We start from the raw sequence: 16,511 nt of genomic DNA on the forward strand, positions 1-16,511 counted from the left end.
CCCTATATATATATGGGGTTTGCTAAGATACACCCACTAGTTTTTATTAAGGTGTGTTTTAGCAAAGATATAACTAAAAAGTTGTTAAATACACCTTAAGGTGAATGTTGCTAAAACACACCTTCTAAAAAATAAGTGGGTGTATGTTAGCAACTCCTATAGGCATTTGCTAGGATACACCCACTTATTTTTTAGAAAGTGTGTTTTAGCAAGTTATAACTAAAAAGTAGTTAAATACACCTTAAGGTGTAGCTTGCTAAAACACTCCCACATAAAAACTAGTGGGTGTGTTCTAGCAAATCCCTATATATATTGTGTTTGTTACATTTTTTTAATATTTAAATTTATTCTTATCTATTTATTGCATTTATTATTTGTAATGAAAATTGAAAGCATTTTTTAAAAGAGAAAAAGTCGAACATGCCACTGAAATATTTTTAGGGTTTGTCTAACATGTGCAATATTGTACATGTTAAAGCAACCAAAAGTAGTCCTTGTGGGCTTAACTCAGTTGGTATGGACAATGCATAATATATGCAAGGTCCGGGGTTCAAACCCCGGCCACCACCAAAAAAAGCAACCAAAAGTAGCAAGTTTTTGTTGAAAATAACAATAAATTATTACTCCCTCCATCCAAATTATATGACTCTTGGCTCTTTGCAATCAGAATCTGCAAAAAAAGTCCAAGTTCGTTGTATATATTTACTACCATGATCAAATAATCGTTTTCTACTTCATCCTTGTCTAACATTTTACAACAAGTACAAGGAGCATAAACATACAAACAAAATGGATCTGTGTTCTGTATGGTACATACTCCACATCTTTACAAAGGAGAGAAAATTTTCCTATCTCTGCAATAATTCTTTGATATCATATCCTTGCAACTGTGTATAAAATTAGGGGAAGCATTCTTAGTAATAAGTAAAACGCCTAATTTCAAATACTAACTTGATTTGGGTTACCAGTAAAGCATGATAGAAATCCCTACTGTCGGAGAAAGCACACACTCACGCAATAAGTTGGAACTGTTGGATGAAATCGGACGGCTCATGATTTCAGGTTACCATGCTTAAAATATCAGTTGTCCGATCTTCATCCAATGATTCTAACTTAATGATTGCATGAATGTGTGCTTTCTCTGACCGTAATGATTCGAAATCCCAATAAAGACTAGCAACACATGCATAATGTTATACAGTATACCTGGAGAACAGTGAGAAGTAATATAACTCCTGAATTCCAGAACGCATGGATAGTGATAGGAGTGAGAAGGTTGCGAGTTTGAGCATATGAAATCCCTAAAGCACTCCCTAGAAAAGATGTCATAAATTTATGTTGTTTTAGATACACAGTAGATGGATGAAAAAGTGCAGCATTCAAGACATATTAGAGTATATTTACTTCCCATTTTAATGCTTTTGTTTTTACATCAACTAGTAAACATAAGAGAATATAGATCCACCGTTTTCTTTTGCAATTTGACACCAGGTCTAGCATTTTTCAGAAATTTTGAAAATGCCAAAACACTGATATTATTGTTTCTAAAAATGCATTCTTCCTAGCTTCCCTGCCAATATTAAGGCGTACAAAGAGACTAACAGCACATTGCCTCGAAATTCCAAGGGCCCAAATTTTGAGTCTTTGGTACTTTATTTGGTAAATTTTTAGTATTTTGATTTAATTTCTAAGGCCCAATTTTTAATATTAGAACAGGGTCTCTAAAATGTTTAAGATGGCCCTGCTTCTAAAATGAATATGTGTGTGTGTGTGTCTTGGGTTGTAGTTCGACTGGTTTGAGCTTAGTAAGGGATAAAGAGTTGCAGTTGGAGGGCCTGGGTTCAAACCCGAACGAAGGAGAAAAAGAAAGGAAAAAAAAAACTGATATATGTTTTATAAAATATTTTCAGAAAGTAAATTAGGCTTTAGATATTTTTCCTTGTTTTATCCTATCCCCCTTGTTCAATATCTGTACATTCAGCATCTACCCGAAAATTATATATGAAACTTGTTTATTGGCATTTCATAAGATCGTGTTTTTACTTTTTCTCATGTATTTATTAACATAATACCTTCCTTCAAAAAAACAAAGGCAATACCTAGAACAAACAACTGGGGAAATTCACCAGGAGTGAGATGAGCAAGGGCAAACACAGCCGCACTAAGGATGATAGCAACTGGTGTAGGAACCCTGCAATGAGATTAATGACGAATGAGAAATTTTTTGCCCTTAGGTAACAATGAATAATTCACAAAACATAAACAACTTAAGCGAGGAATCCAAGAGTAATCACTTTTCCTCTAAATAACTGACACAAAAAGCAATAAAATTGCCACATTTTGAATATTTAGTGAAGAATTCAAAGCTCAGTTTGAGCAATAATTGAAGCAAAAGGTGGACTTAAAGGAGAAGATCTATATGAAGAAACCACCTAAAGTTGTTGCTTGGAGGAAGTTAGGTTGTTTTGTAGGTCACAAAAATCCTTTTATGGTTTATACAATCACCTTGAGTTTGGTTAGAGTGGTTAAGATATCTAGCACTTCAGCACGATTCATTACGACAGAGGTCATGTTTATTATTTATTCGGAACCATGATATAGGTATAAAGTATCCACTGCCATTTAGGAGTGAGTAAACTATGTCAAAAAACCTGTTTAACAAACAGGGTGGGCTCTCCCCTCCCAAGCAAATTTTCTCCATATGCAAGAGACAAAAATGTAACTCCTGACAAAATGTTTAAGGAGCCCAACCATGATGGAAACTCAAGAAAAATAGAGAATAGAGACTAGCTCTTAAAATCACCAAGGCTCCTCAGAGAATGAAATTTTGTGTTACAACTAACCAAATGACTAACTGAATCATAATGACCTCAAACCCTCCCTCACCAAAACGCTCCCTGGGTATAATGACCTGCAGTTTACCTTCTATGCTAAAAAACTTTCGCATGTATTTTCCTGCTTCTGGCGAGAATAAACCATCTAGACCAAATTTGTCCAGCCCATGTTGATCCCAATTCACATTCCTCAGTATTCAGGGGCTCTATCAAATTACAAGTTAATATCATTTTGTATTCTTCGATGCTCTAATGCCAAGTTGGATGGTTTCAATTATTGTGTTAGACCTATGAAGCACAGACTTAGACACGAACACCGGACACAGACAAGTCGACAAGACTATACAATGACCTTATTCAATTATTGTGTTAGACTAATGTCCTTTTATTAACATCAACACCAACAAACTCGTGTTCTTTTGTACAAACAACGTATTTTGTAAGCTCAAGCTTATGTAAAACAAGAATAGTTGGGGGGTTTTTTCCTTCATTGATGACAGCAAAGAGAGGCTGCACTTGTAAAAAAATCATTTTCAATTATCTACCCATTCAATATCTAATTCAAAAATTAAAGAAAAAAGTCTCACTTGTGAGGCAAGCTGCGTTTCTTTAACCAATATATATGGAAATGAAACCAAAAAGTCAAGAGCAAAAAAATTTATTAAGAAATTACAGGGAACTAAATGTAAAAGGAAAAGACATAGAGACAATCAATAGTCAATACCATTTAGTTAGGGACGTCATAAAAAAGCCTCGGAAAACTGTCTCCTCAAGAAGTGGGGCAAAAACGCCTGTGATGCCCACCAAACAAGCAGTGCTACAATGAAAATAAACACAATCAGTCACTTGCTTGAAAATCTGGGATATGGAACCTAAATGAAAACGTTTTGACAATTCTTCTTTCTCCATTGATAGGAGAATTATGATTTTAAGTTCAATTCAAACCAATTGTTAATCACAAAAATTATATTTTACTGCAACTATCTGCAAGTTTGGTAGTCGAAGTATAGCTTCTAACAAAGCCACAATTAACAATAAGGAACCTAGATACCTTAAAATACCTGATACTTGAAGAACCAATCAATGGAAGCAAGCGAACAAGAGCATCAGTCTGAAAATCAGTTTATAGAAGCTAGTAAGAGGTCTCCTCTAGTTTGAAAACTCATAAAAACTAAAACATGTTATGTAAAGTAATCTTAAAAAGAAAATAAGGATAACTGATTCATACTCATCACGTGGTGAAGCTACTTAGCATAGATGATTCATAACACAATAGGAGGTTGGCAACATGGTTCATACATTTTGAAGTTCTTATATTTTGGAACTAACTCAACCCATAAAATAGGCTTGAAAGGTGAGGACTAGTCAAACCTTATAAGAACTAAAAAGGTTATATCTCTATGCAATATCTAGCCTAACTCAACTTCACAAAAACTGACTTGTAAGGTGAAGGGTACCCACTACTTAGAACCATTATTGAAGTAATATCACTATCTAAACTCTCAATACATCTCCTCACACCCACGACAAGACATCTGGAACATGACCTGATAATAGTCTGATAATGGCCCGCCTAACGGATCTAAGGTAGGCTTTAACACTGTCGTAGACTTTGGGTCTAACTCAACCTCCAAACTGACTTGAAAAGTGAGGAATGTAGACCTTTATAAGTTATAAGCACTACAAAGGCTATATCTTTGGGCAGTGTGGGACTAAACCTACACCCAGCATAATCAAGGTGTTGGAGACTGCATTGAAGGTGGCCTAAATTTGCTGCAAATAAGGCAGTTTGAGAGACCACAGTTATGGTGCAACTCCCAACATTGGTAACATAAAACCAATAAAATTAATAATGAACTTTGAATGATGGTGAATGTCAATTGCTTCCTAGAAGACTGAAAAAAATAATTCGGCATATAGAAAATAAGAAGGGTTAAATATATTTAGTCCCTATAAAATCACAAGCTTTCAAGTTTAGTCCCTCAAAAAAATGTACTCATTTTCAGTCCCTATTTGTATTTTATGGGGGACTACTTTGAGGACTAAAAAAAGCTTTTAAAATAAGGATTACTCTTTCAAACATCAACTTTATGAAGGACTAAAACTGCAATTAAAATTTAATAGGAACTAAACTTGAATGTTTGTGATTTTGTAGGGACAAAAAACATATGTAATGCAAATAAGAATTACATTTATGTCTGCCTGTGAATGATCTAAGATAAATTATTAACCTCTCTTTCTGGGGTTTCTCCATTAAAAAAGGACACAGCAACTCCTGTCAATCCAATGGAAACTAGGGCACCAACAAGTCCAACTCCTGCCCACAAAAGCCAACCCTTTTGAAGATTAAAAGGTTCCCTCAAATCTGCAACAAAGTTTTTACCGTTAAATGGAAGTAAGCATCAGCACATAGCATAGTATAATTCATCTAGATATAAGCCAGTTGCAAACTGAACAATAAACCAACAAGCTGCAAAGTGAACTTCATTAAATTATTAATACTTTCTTACTAGTTTTAAAGATGTCAATCACTACTTGAAAAGTTCTGAAGTTATAATTACCATATTTGAAGAAGCCTTCCGGGAGTGGTTGGTAAGTGTTGAAAACACTATATATGATCCCAAGTACAGCAGCAGTTGTGATGCTGCCAAATAATAATAATAGAAGAATATCAGAATGTAACCATGAATTTCATATAATGCATTTTTAACAGCAAACAGAAAATTGAAAATTATTAGGTACAGACAGTGGAAATGTGTTTTATACTTTCATTGTTTCAAGATGGATCTAGTTGAATCCATACATAGGCCAACTAGTTAAAAAGACAAGGCCTAAAGTTAAAAGAAAATGATACAATGAAACATTACGACATTTGAGTTTTGAAAAAGAAAATAATCAGTAGATATGGTAGTAAATGAGATCCTAAAAACTTAATGCATCTAGCTCACTGCCATGAGCATCATGTGAAGCAGCTAAAGATAAAGCAGTAGTCTGGATAAACTTCTATATGATATGAAATCTCTATCTGGTAATTAATAGACTCATACAGATTAAAATTACTTTTAGTACTTCAAATTTTCATAAGTCAATTAACTTCCCCATAAGCACCTATATATTGAAGAGTGACTGTTTAACAACTTTCTTTTTCTCAATAACCTCGCACTCAGAAATATACGAGGAAAAAAAAAAAAGAGTAAAAAGCAAAACTAAGATGTCGATAAGCTAGAAGCTGAGCTTCAAAACCCAAACGGGACCAAAATGTCATCTTCACATATTCCTAACAAGTCAATGACCAAATGAAGTGAAATAAAAATGTGGAAGTTGTTTCACAGTTGTTCAACTTCCAGAATTATAATGCTTGAGTCGAAAGAATTGCCATACCCCTGATCTATAAAGAGTAACTCTGCCTTTTCATCTAGACTTAGCATATCAGGTCGAATTCCTAGATATGGTAGAGCTGTTGCCTCAACCAAACCTGTCAACACAAAACTGCCTGGGAATAAATTAATGGCTCAAACTTAGGAACATGGAAAGTAATTATAACACGCAAAAACTGTGAAAGAATGCAATGATGATATCAGGAATAAGTTTTTAAATGATATTTTCCTAAGTGTATCCTCAATCGCAGATCGTGAAAAATAGCAGTTTGTTCAAATTCTGCTCGCTATAATGATATAGCACTTCTATAGCTGCTATATGACAACACTATATACTTAATAGCAAGTATTTGACAATGCTATAGTAATTTGTTAAAATTTCGCTACACTATAGCACCTCTTTGGCCGCTATTTGACATTACTACCTAAGTATATTTGCATTATTACATCTAATACATGAAACATTTTACGAATTTATAACAGCTATTTAAAACACACCCCAATCCACAAGCAAGAGATGTTAATGAAACTGTTTGCCATTCCCAAGGTACCTCCCATCGCCTAAGAATAGGCCATTCTGATCCAGAGTCCTGAAAGAAGAACAATGCAATTCATAAAATCTATACTCATGCAAACAAAACTAAACAGCAAAAAGACCTCTAACTATACTTCTCATTGCATTAAGTTCAAATTTATACGTGAAAATAGAATCTTATCATAATATGGTTGAATATATAATGGAGATGGAACAAAATGAAATGAAAAGAAGCAAAAAAGTATAATGGAATAAACTAAAAGGTGTTGTTTGGATATTTTATGATGGAATAGAGAAAAAGCTAGTTTCATCCTATGAAGCATCGACACAGACACTAACATTGGACATGGCAATGACACTAAAACATCGACACCGGTAATAGTAGACATTGCTTCAATATGATGTGTCGGTGCTACATATATTTTATCCTTTCCTACAAAATTAAAAGGGGTATAAATGATATGAGATTGAGTTCATGCCCATAGTTTTAAATTGCAGTCCACAACCGCGATATGACGGTTTTAGAGGTCTTTGCAATGGCAGCACAACCACAATTTTGTCTGTTTGATCACATTTACACGTATTTTACCACAATATAAAGGTCCGAAGTGCAAAAAACAACCGTGACCGCAATACTCAAACCCATTTGACACAATCCAAACAATGTATGATTCCATTCTATCCCTTTCTTCAGTCCAAACATACAATACAATACAACACTAAAATGTACTTTTTTATTATTTCCTTCAACAAGTTGCATATAAAGCTATGTTGCACGGACACTTCTGATTGAAGGTGTTCTTGGTGTCTGACATGTGTCGTGTCCGACACCGACACTTGTGATTACTTTGAATTGTGTCATTTTCTCACAATTTTATCGGTGTCGACAAGTCAGTGTCGTGTCTTTGTACGTGCTTCATAGAGTTAGAGTCATTTTCGTTTTTATTCAACAATCATGCAAACTAAAGCGAATAAACAAAACAACAAAAAAAAAACAAAGGGAGGTGTTAAAAGAACAAAGAGGGGTGTGAAAAGCAAGCGAGCACCTTGTCCTGTAATTTGGTGTCAGATTTGTTGTCTCTAGAGTTGAAGAAGCAAACTGAGGAAAGACTTCTTTTAGAATTCAAACGATAATTGTGAGAAAGAAATACAGAGGTTTGGTTTGAGGAAGAAAGTTTGTGGGGATGGAAGAGGGTGCGTGGTAGAAGTGATGATGGTGAATAAAGAGAAGAAGTAACTACAATTGAGTTTGAAATTGAAACCATTTTTGTGTTACAGTTGAATGTTTTGAAAATGGGGATAAGGCTAGTAGATAGCCAGACTTGGATTTGGATGTTAAATCTTATTTTCACTCATGTAATTAGTTATTTAGAGAGTAAAAGTGTATTTGTTACCGTGTATGAATATAGTTTAGTTCTTAGAGACATAACATTATACAACACAAAAATCAGGCTTTAAATCTGGATTTTTTATTTATTCATATTTTACGGATGAAATTATAGTCATTTTGGATTATTTAACAAAAAAAAATATGTTAGTCAAATTGAAAACTCAAATTAATGAAACATAGTGTTTATCAAAGTTGTTTAATTAATGTTGGTCAAATTGCTCATTCCGTCAAGTTGATATATTATAGATGTTGATGTTTCATATTAAGTGACATTATAGCGTATCCACGTGAATGTTATAGGCAATAATAGAACGCACATCAGAGAAGAGAGTACTCTCTTTATAAATAAACAATGCCCTTTACGTCCTTTCTTAATAGATGGAGCAATCCTCACTCGACGGCTCGAAATTGATTATAGAGTATGTTTTAATAGAGAAATTACATAGTAAACCGTGTAAAAACTCTTAATGACTATCTTTTTTTCAATTTTCCTTGATTATCAACTTCCCTAAATCCCCATAATCCCTAAGTCTAAAAATCATCAAATATGAAAGGGAGGGATGGAAAAAAGATAGAAAGAGAAAGAAGGAAAAAAAGGGATTCAACCCAAACAATTGGTATTTAAATTTTTAGATTAAATTTTATTGGGATTTGCTAGAACACACCCACTAGTTTTTATGTGGGAGTGTTTTAGCAAAGCTACACCTTAGGGTGTATTTAACCACTTTTTAGTTATTTACTTGCTAAAATACTCCTTCTAATAAATAAGTGGGTGTATCCTAGCAAATGCCTGTAGGATTTGCTAGAACACACCCACTTGTTTTTGTTAGAAGGTGTGTTATAGCAGCATACACCTTAAGGTGTATTTATTAACTTTTTAGTTATAACTTGCTAAAACACTCCCACATAAAAACTAGTGGGTGTGTTCTAGCAAACCCCAATTTTATTTTTGTAAACTACACTTTTTTGACGATTTTTTTGTGAATTACACTTTTATGTAGCTCCCCTAAAACTCTCTTTCCTTAAAAACTAAAGGTTTAACGCTAAAAAGAATGTAGTAGTGTGATGATTCCACTGTACAATGCTTTGTCACATAGCATTTTAGCGTCATCTTCGTCATTTGATTTAGTAAAAAAAATGTGTTGTGATTTAAGGTGTTATCACATAAATACCGGATCGACCATGGTATGGTGTTGGATGGGGGGCTTAAGAGCTTCTTTGTGATAAAATTGCTTTGTTAACTGATAAAATTGCTTACATATTAGACAATTGCTCCTTAGGTATCGAGTATTTACTTTTGAAGTTAACTACCGTTTTCTGGACAGTAATTCTTTTTTCGAGTATTTACTTTTGAAGTTAACTACCGTTTTCTGGACAGTAATTCTTTTTTAAGAGCTAAATTAGTCTACCTAAATTGACACCGGAGATAATCGAACCTGAGACTTCGAGGAGGAGCACACTCCCAAGTCCCAAGTCAATACCACCAGATCAACCTAAATGGGTTTTTTCTGGACAGTAATTAACTACTGTTTATGTTGAGAGTAGAATCATTTTAAGCACGTTTGGTGCAAAAGGTTGTTTTGACGAGTGCAAAGAAGGGGTTGAAAGGGTTGTTGACAAAGCTGTTGTCTATGCCGCACCCAATACTTACATTTTTCAACAGTTTGATAACAAGAATAATACAAAGGTTAATTTTATGCTGTGAAGACAGAAGTTACAACACAAATTAAATAAATGTTAGTAAGATTTATTTGCCCAAATTACAGTTCCACTTCGAAACTACAGGGCCATAGATATGGGAGATACCATGGGTAATGTTGATATATTGGTTGCTGCTATTGGAATTGGTGGCACTATTACATACACCGGACAATATTCAAAAATGCTTAATTAAACCCTTGCATCGACCTTGTGAATCAACTTCCTCAAAACAACCTCTGCACTAAACATGTGTAAAAGGATTCTGCTCTCAATATGAACGGTCATTAATTATTGTCCTAGTGAACGGTAATTAACTCTCGTTCTCTTTCAAACGGTAATTAACTATCATTTGGGGTATTTTCAGTAGTTTGAGGTGTCTCTGGGCAAATACTGTGTCTAAAGAGCAATTTGATACATATTATTAAGAGTAATGATATTTTGACATCCATTTGATGACAACTTTGTTGACAACCTTATTTTTCTCACTTCTTATTGGCCAAAAACAATGGAGAGAGAAAAAGGAAGAGAGAGAATAACAACATCATGTGAGTATGAGAGAGAAAGTTGTTCAAAAGTTGTCAAAAAATGGTTGTCAAAATATCATTTCTCTATTATTAAAGAATGAGTTGTATTGAATATATGGAGTTGATTTGATGATCAACTTTTGAAGGTGGTGGGTAATGGTGAAGAAGTGTTTTTGGTATCATCCATGCTAATGTTACACCAATATATGTATTCGATATAGTCTGCTATAATAAATACTTCAGCTCTCATCAAACTTCCCTCCACTGTTATAATAATCAATAAGTGATCCAAATATTTCATAACACTTCATTTTATCGAGAGACCAAGCACATTCAACTGGCATTTTCAACACACCACTACCACACTTTCCCTTTCGCACAACTTCAACACATCCATTCTCCAACAAGGGAGATAATACTTATACAACCACATAATCACAATTCAGTTTATTACATCATATCAATTAGTGCTGAATTTAGTCATGTTGGTTAATGTCATACCATTGCTGAATTCTGGATGTTTATAAGTATCACTTCATTCATCGAAAGAACACTTTTTACATGTCAACTCCATTAATAGACTAAAGATAAGTCATTCAAGAAAGAAAGAGAAAACATCATCTCTTTTCACTTTCAATATAAAGAAGTTATCTCAAAAAGCACTTTCAATATAAGGAAGCTATCTCAAAAAGCTGTTTGTATTGATCGGATACAAATGATTTCACCTTCATGTTTGGTTTCCCATCACCTCCTGGAGAAAAGCGCTTCACCCCGATGACAGTACTCAAACCTGCACAATTAAATCGTTTTATCCTACAGTAAGCACATGTGTAATTTCACACTCAACAAAGCCAAATTAATTAAACAGATACACATCTCTGGTGTCAATATGCAGATAGTTATCTACACATAATAATGACTTGGCCAAAGTCCAAAAATATAGCTTCATAAGCTTCACGCCTATGGGCCTGTTTGGACTAGCTTATTTCAGCTTATCTACAGGCATAAGTTTTGTGAGATTGTTTGGGAGAATTTATGAAAACAGCATATGACAATTTTCATAAGCTTTTTTCAACTTATTTTCATAAGTTCTCCAACAACATAGCTTATAAAAACAATTTAATGTTATTTTACCTTTTGCTATAAAAATAGCTTATCCAAGCTTATACATAAGCACTTGTCACGATAAGCGCTTGTGCTATAAGCTGCAAATTAGTTGTTTATCGAAACAGGCCCTAGTCTAATGACACGTCTCCCCCATCAACAAATAAAAGGTTTGGCCAAATTTACAAATATAACAAAATACTACGATTGTACTCACTCTCATGTACACGGCCATACACCATTCTTTCCCCTTTCCAATATTCCAAAGGCCTTGTCCTGAACCTTTTGCTTCTCCTTACTCCAGACTCCCATGATGTACCAGCATCTGGAAAGATACGATAAGAATATAACTTGACAGCAAACGAAAATTTTGAAAATTAATGAATGAGATAAATGAGAAGTACAAACCTGCAAGGCTCATCCTGTGCTGAAGTCTCTTCTTACCCTTGGACACTTTCTGTGCACATACTTTAACTCTCTTTTGCCCATTAAGAGGTGCCACAGAACCAACTGTGTTTTCCTGTATCAGAAGACAGGGATTCAATTCTAAAAGCAACTAGCCGAAAAAAATAATATTGCCATCAATCATCTAGAATAAAATTCCAAGGCTTATTTAGGTATAATTATTTTCGTACAATTGTATTTGTGTATCATAAAACCAATTAAACCCTATTACATACTGTATGTGCTTTAGCATGATCTGGTAAAAAATAGCAACAAACAAAGGAGTGAAATTTTGTTACATGTAACTCATTAGAGTGAAGACTTTTCTTAAGATATATATATATATATATATATATATATATATAGTGTTCAATTCTACATAATCAATTTTCAACCTGAACTGTATAAAACGGTTTATTTTCCTTTGATTAGAATAGCATGGAGGGAACTTAAAGTTTGGGGATAACTAATTAAGTTTTACTGCCTTGCTACAAATGATCTAATGAATTACACTTGATCACCTACCCATTCCAGAAAATAAACTGATAGTATTATATCATATTTAACTTAATTACCTTACATCCTAGGGGTGGAGCCCGTGGAAACATGCAAGATGACCACTGTATATTTATTTCAAAGTTTGATGTGGACACGTGATGATGATGGTATTGATTTTGATTGTATAAGGGGAAAACCTCAGAAAATTTATATGAAAAGGAAAAACTTCTTTAATACAATAAATTTTATGAAAATGTTACTTATCTAATTCAGCTGAAGTGCTATTAAATGATAAATTGAATTGTTAAGATACCTACAGTTTGAAGATTAAAGTAAAAAAAAGAAAACCAGCAAAAGCTAGGAACCTGTAAACTCTGTTCTGGACCATCAATGGATCTTCCAGACCTTTTGTCCATAGAATTGGCTTGATGCTCGTCTAGATTTGAAGCATTTGATTGATCAGCTAATGCATATCACAAGTGAGTTAGTGACATCAAAGGTACATGAACACTATTTAAACTAAATTCTTCTATAATTTCAAATCAGAGGAAAACCTATGTACAGAGTTCATTGCATTGTTGTAAAAAGTTCAGCAACAAAACAATTACAATAATCAAGTCTCTGTTCCACTAAGAAAGGCCAGCTACATATTCAAGAGATAACATTGAGCTTTTTGATAAATAAACTTAGAGTAAGGCCTTATAAAATGTTGTGAATATATACATACCTAGTGGAATCACCAAGTTCACATTTGCATCATCTGTTGGTAGAGAAGCTGTATATTCATGCATATTTTCTGGCAGCTGTAATACAAAATCACTCAGATTTCAGAGTTAAACCTTTGACAACAACTTAAGATTATTATTAAACTAAAATACACAGGTAACATACGTTGTCCTCGGATTGGTAAGGTTCATTTGGCTCAACATTTTGCCTTCCTACTATGTCATCCATAACTCTCTTTCCCATACCACTGCCTCCAATATCTACATCCATGTCAACAGGAGGTTCATTTGAGTCAACATTAGCATTAAACTCAGGTTCCCTTGAATTATTCACCATGGACTTTTGAAGAGTACTGGTGCAATTTCTGACAGGATTGTCAACTGAACTTGTCTCACTAACTGCAATTTTATCTTCAGTTAAAGGTGCATTAACTTGTTCTGATGACATCCTCGAATCTTCTTCCTTGGATTTTTCAGAAGTGTCCAGAATTGTATTTGTCTCACCAGCAGCAATAACATCTTCAATTACAGGTGCACTCAGCTCACCTGCCGGCTTACTAGAACCAACAATATTGACTTCCTGATTTATCGTATCAGTTGGTGGAGAGTTTCTTTTAGATATGTGATCAATTTCATGAGCTGAAAATGGATCTACTGATGGCTTTGACCGTAAAATCTGCTTCTGCAATTTTGAAAGCGAAGCAAATGGACTTCTTGGTGGCGTGGGGGAACCTAACTGCTTCTCAGTGTATCCTACATCCAGCCTAAGCGGTGTCTTAATATCTATTCTGTTCAACAAATTATCTATGTTGGATAAAGCCTTTCTTGGCTTTGACGAATTCTCTCGCAAGGACTTCAGATCAATCGGTTGGATATCTGGGAAGTCTGGCACAGATAATTTCTCGAAAACAATGGGTTTGATATTTAACCTCTCCTGCAAAAGATTCATTGCGCCATCCCCCTCTAGTTCTTCAGAATTACAAGTAAGCAATCCTTGTAAAATGTCATTGCCCTTGTTCTCTTCAACAGCTGGTGAACCTGCCACAATTAAGATCGTTTGAAATATACAAAATAAGAGTGACAAAAAGGTACTGATATCAGAAGGCAAAAAATAAAAAATAAAACAACTGAAGAAGAGTAACTGAATAAGATCCACACAGGGATAATCAAGTCTGGCCATATTGGGAAAAGATGCGTTCACTCACCAGCTACTTCGTTATCCAATGATGTAGGTGAAGCATCGCCTGTGTCAGTGTTATCACCAACAGGATCGAGAGTGTCAGATTCAAACGCCTCTTGGGAGGATAGGACATCAACATTATTTTCCAAAGTTTCTTGGGAAAACCTATGTCTGTATTTAACTGGCCTGGCCAATATAACATGAAGACACATCAAACAACCAAGAAAGAATGACAAACAACATAATCACAATGGAGTCGGACTGTTGAAAAAGTAAATATGGCCGGTACCCCCGATTAAACCCTGGAAGTCCTGGTCGACGCTCCCGGTGTTTAGTTGAATCTTGATTTGGCTCAGAAGATACAATACCCAACTGCTTTTGCAATTCTCTTCTGGCATCTATCAAATCAAACAGCAGAAGTCAACAACAAAAAAAAAAAGAACAAGCATCCATGGTGCAATCATGAAAAGAAACAGAACGTCACTTACTCTCCCGCCGTTCATGGGCCAAGAAGAATTCCTCAGGATCTTTATGGTCTTTTATGTCCAGACTCGGTAACAAATCCTCAACAGAGGGCCTGTCAAATATTGAACACATGAGAAACATGTACCCAAATAAAATTTCAAAATCAACAGAGACAAATAAAAAGATCATAAACGTAAGATAAGCTTTACTTTTTGGTCGGCTTAAGCGAGAAACGCGGACGTGCACGATTCAGGCCTAAACCCGGTCTCCGTTTTCGAGGAAATTCTTCACCCTCTTCCACAGCAAAAACATCATCATTTTCCACATCTTGAGTTAAGTTTTCTTTGTTGAATCCCAAATTATTCTCTAATATGGACTGTCCCTGCTCTGCAAGTCTAGTAGGACTTCGCAAGTCCTATACAAACATAATAACAAACACGGATCTAAGTTATAAATTAATACTAACACAATAATTTACTACTTAAATGCTACATTAATAAATGCTAAAAGAGAAAACAATTATTTTAGTCCCTGAATGTGTAAGGCGTTGTCACTATAGTCCTTAAATGTATCAAAATTGCAAACACATTCCTAGTGCTTCTTTTGTTAGTAATTTTATAGACTACTAGACCAAGTAAATACACATTTGAGGACCAAATTGACTACCTATAAGCAGATTCAAGCAGCATATTGACTCGACACTTGTGGATGTGTTTTCGAATATAAGATACATCCAGAGACAATAGTGACAATGCCTCGCAGATTCAGAGACTAAAATGGTTGTTTACCCAAATGCTAAATTAAAACTAAAATCAACTCCAATCCTTGTAACTAACAACCATTTCAATTGCCCTAATAACAATCACAGAACTAAAATCAACTCCAATTTCTCGTAACTAACAACCATTTCAATTACCCTAATAACAATCACAAAACTAAAATCAACTTCAATTTCTTGAAACTTACAACCATTTCCATAACCCTATTAACAAAAATTAAACTAAAATCAACTCCAATTTCTTGTAACTAATCACCATTTCAACTACCCAAACAATTACAAAACTAAAATGAACTTCAATTTCTTGTAACAAACATCGATTTCCACTACCCTAACAATTACAAAACTAAAATTAAACTAAAATGAACTTCAATTTCTTCAAATGAACATCAATTTCCACTAATCTAACAATTACAAAACTAAAATGAACTTGAATTTCAATTTCTTGTAACTAACATAATAAGAATGAAACTAAAACGAAGTCGAATTTGTTGTAACAAACTACAATGCTAATGAAATTTGGAAGGGAAATGGAAAAGGAGAGAGAAGAGAAAAAGGAGCTACCATGGATCTGAGATTGTTGTGAATGGCGTCGAGATCGTGAAAGGGATTGGAAGAAGAAGAAGAAGAAGAAGGTTGAAGGGAAAATGATGAACGAAAGAGAGAAAGACCAGAATAGTTTGCGATAGGATCTTCTACTTCACTTTCGTGCTTCTCCATTCATTCAATGCTTTTGTTCTTTCCGCTTCCGAACTAAATTCAAATTTTCGTTTTCGCCAATTACAACGTATCCATTTTAAACTAGTACTAGCAGGATACGAAATAGACACGTTTATAAATATTAAAATAATTGAACTTTTGCTGGCTTAAGTAATTTTTGTTTTCATTTTGGTCTTATAACTCGTAAAATCAACATTTTGGTCTCTCAATGTTTGCTCTATTAGTCAAAAAAGTCT

At 34.3% G+C, this 16,511-nt stretch overlaps 2 protein-coding genes across 3 annotated transcripts; both read right to left on the reverse strand.

The window, feature by feature from the left end:
- Positions 1–594: 594 nt before the first annotated feature.
- LOC146899498 (uncharacterized) lies at positions 595–8,030 on the reverse strand. Its single transcript, XM_085737804.1, has 10 exons — positions 7,793–8,030; positions 6,710–6,801; positions 6,216–6,323; positions 5,396–5,478; positions 5,066–5,199; positions 3,896–3,945; positions 3,559–3,651; positions 2,100–2,191; positions 1,207–1,313; positions 595–887 (listed from the first exon to the last, which is right to left on the reverse strand). Exons 1-10 carry the CDS (start codon positions 8,009–8,011, stop codon positions 849–851), a joined length of 1,017 nt encoding a protein of 338 aa, XP_085593930.1. The 5' UTR covers positions 8,012–8,030; the 3' UTR covers positions 595–848.
- A 2,727-nt stretch (positions 8,031–10,757) lies between these two features.
- On the reverse strand, positions 10,758–16,323 carry LOC146899499 (centromere protein C-like). Of its 2 annotated transcripts, none has more exons than XM_085737806.1 (11): positions 16,120–16,323; positions 14,987–15,192; positions 14,801–14,889; positions 14,602–14,710; positions 14,338–14,498; positions 13,299–14,170; positions 13,135–13,210; positions 12,773–12,843; positions 11,874–11,985; positions 11,683–11,790; positions 10,758–11,151 (listed from the first exon to the last, which is right to left on the reverse strand). In XM_085737806.1, the coding sequence occupies exons 1-11, from the start codon at positions 16,273–16,275 to the stop codon at positions 11,027–11,029; spliced, it is 2,085 nt and encodes a 694-aa protein (XP_085593932.1). In that variant the 5' UTR covers positions 16,276–16,323; the 3' UTR covers positions 10,758–11,026. The 2 variants fall into 2 exon arrangements, with proteins under 2 accessions (XP_085593932.1, XP_085593931.1); XM_085737805.1 differs by having other exon boundaries at positions 12,773–12,870.
- Positions 16,324–16,511: the final 188 nt, after the last annotated feature.

This window comes from Medicago sativa, chromosome 8, assembly GCF_051527215.1.
Source record: "Medicago sativa cultivar Bolivia chromosome 8, Bolivia_mono, whole genome shotgun sequence".
NCBI classification, from domain to species: Eukaryota; Viridiplantae; Streptophyta; class Magnoliopsida; order Fabales; family Fabaceae; genus Medicago; species Medicago sativa.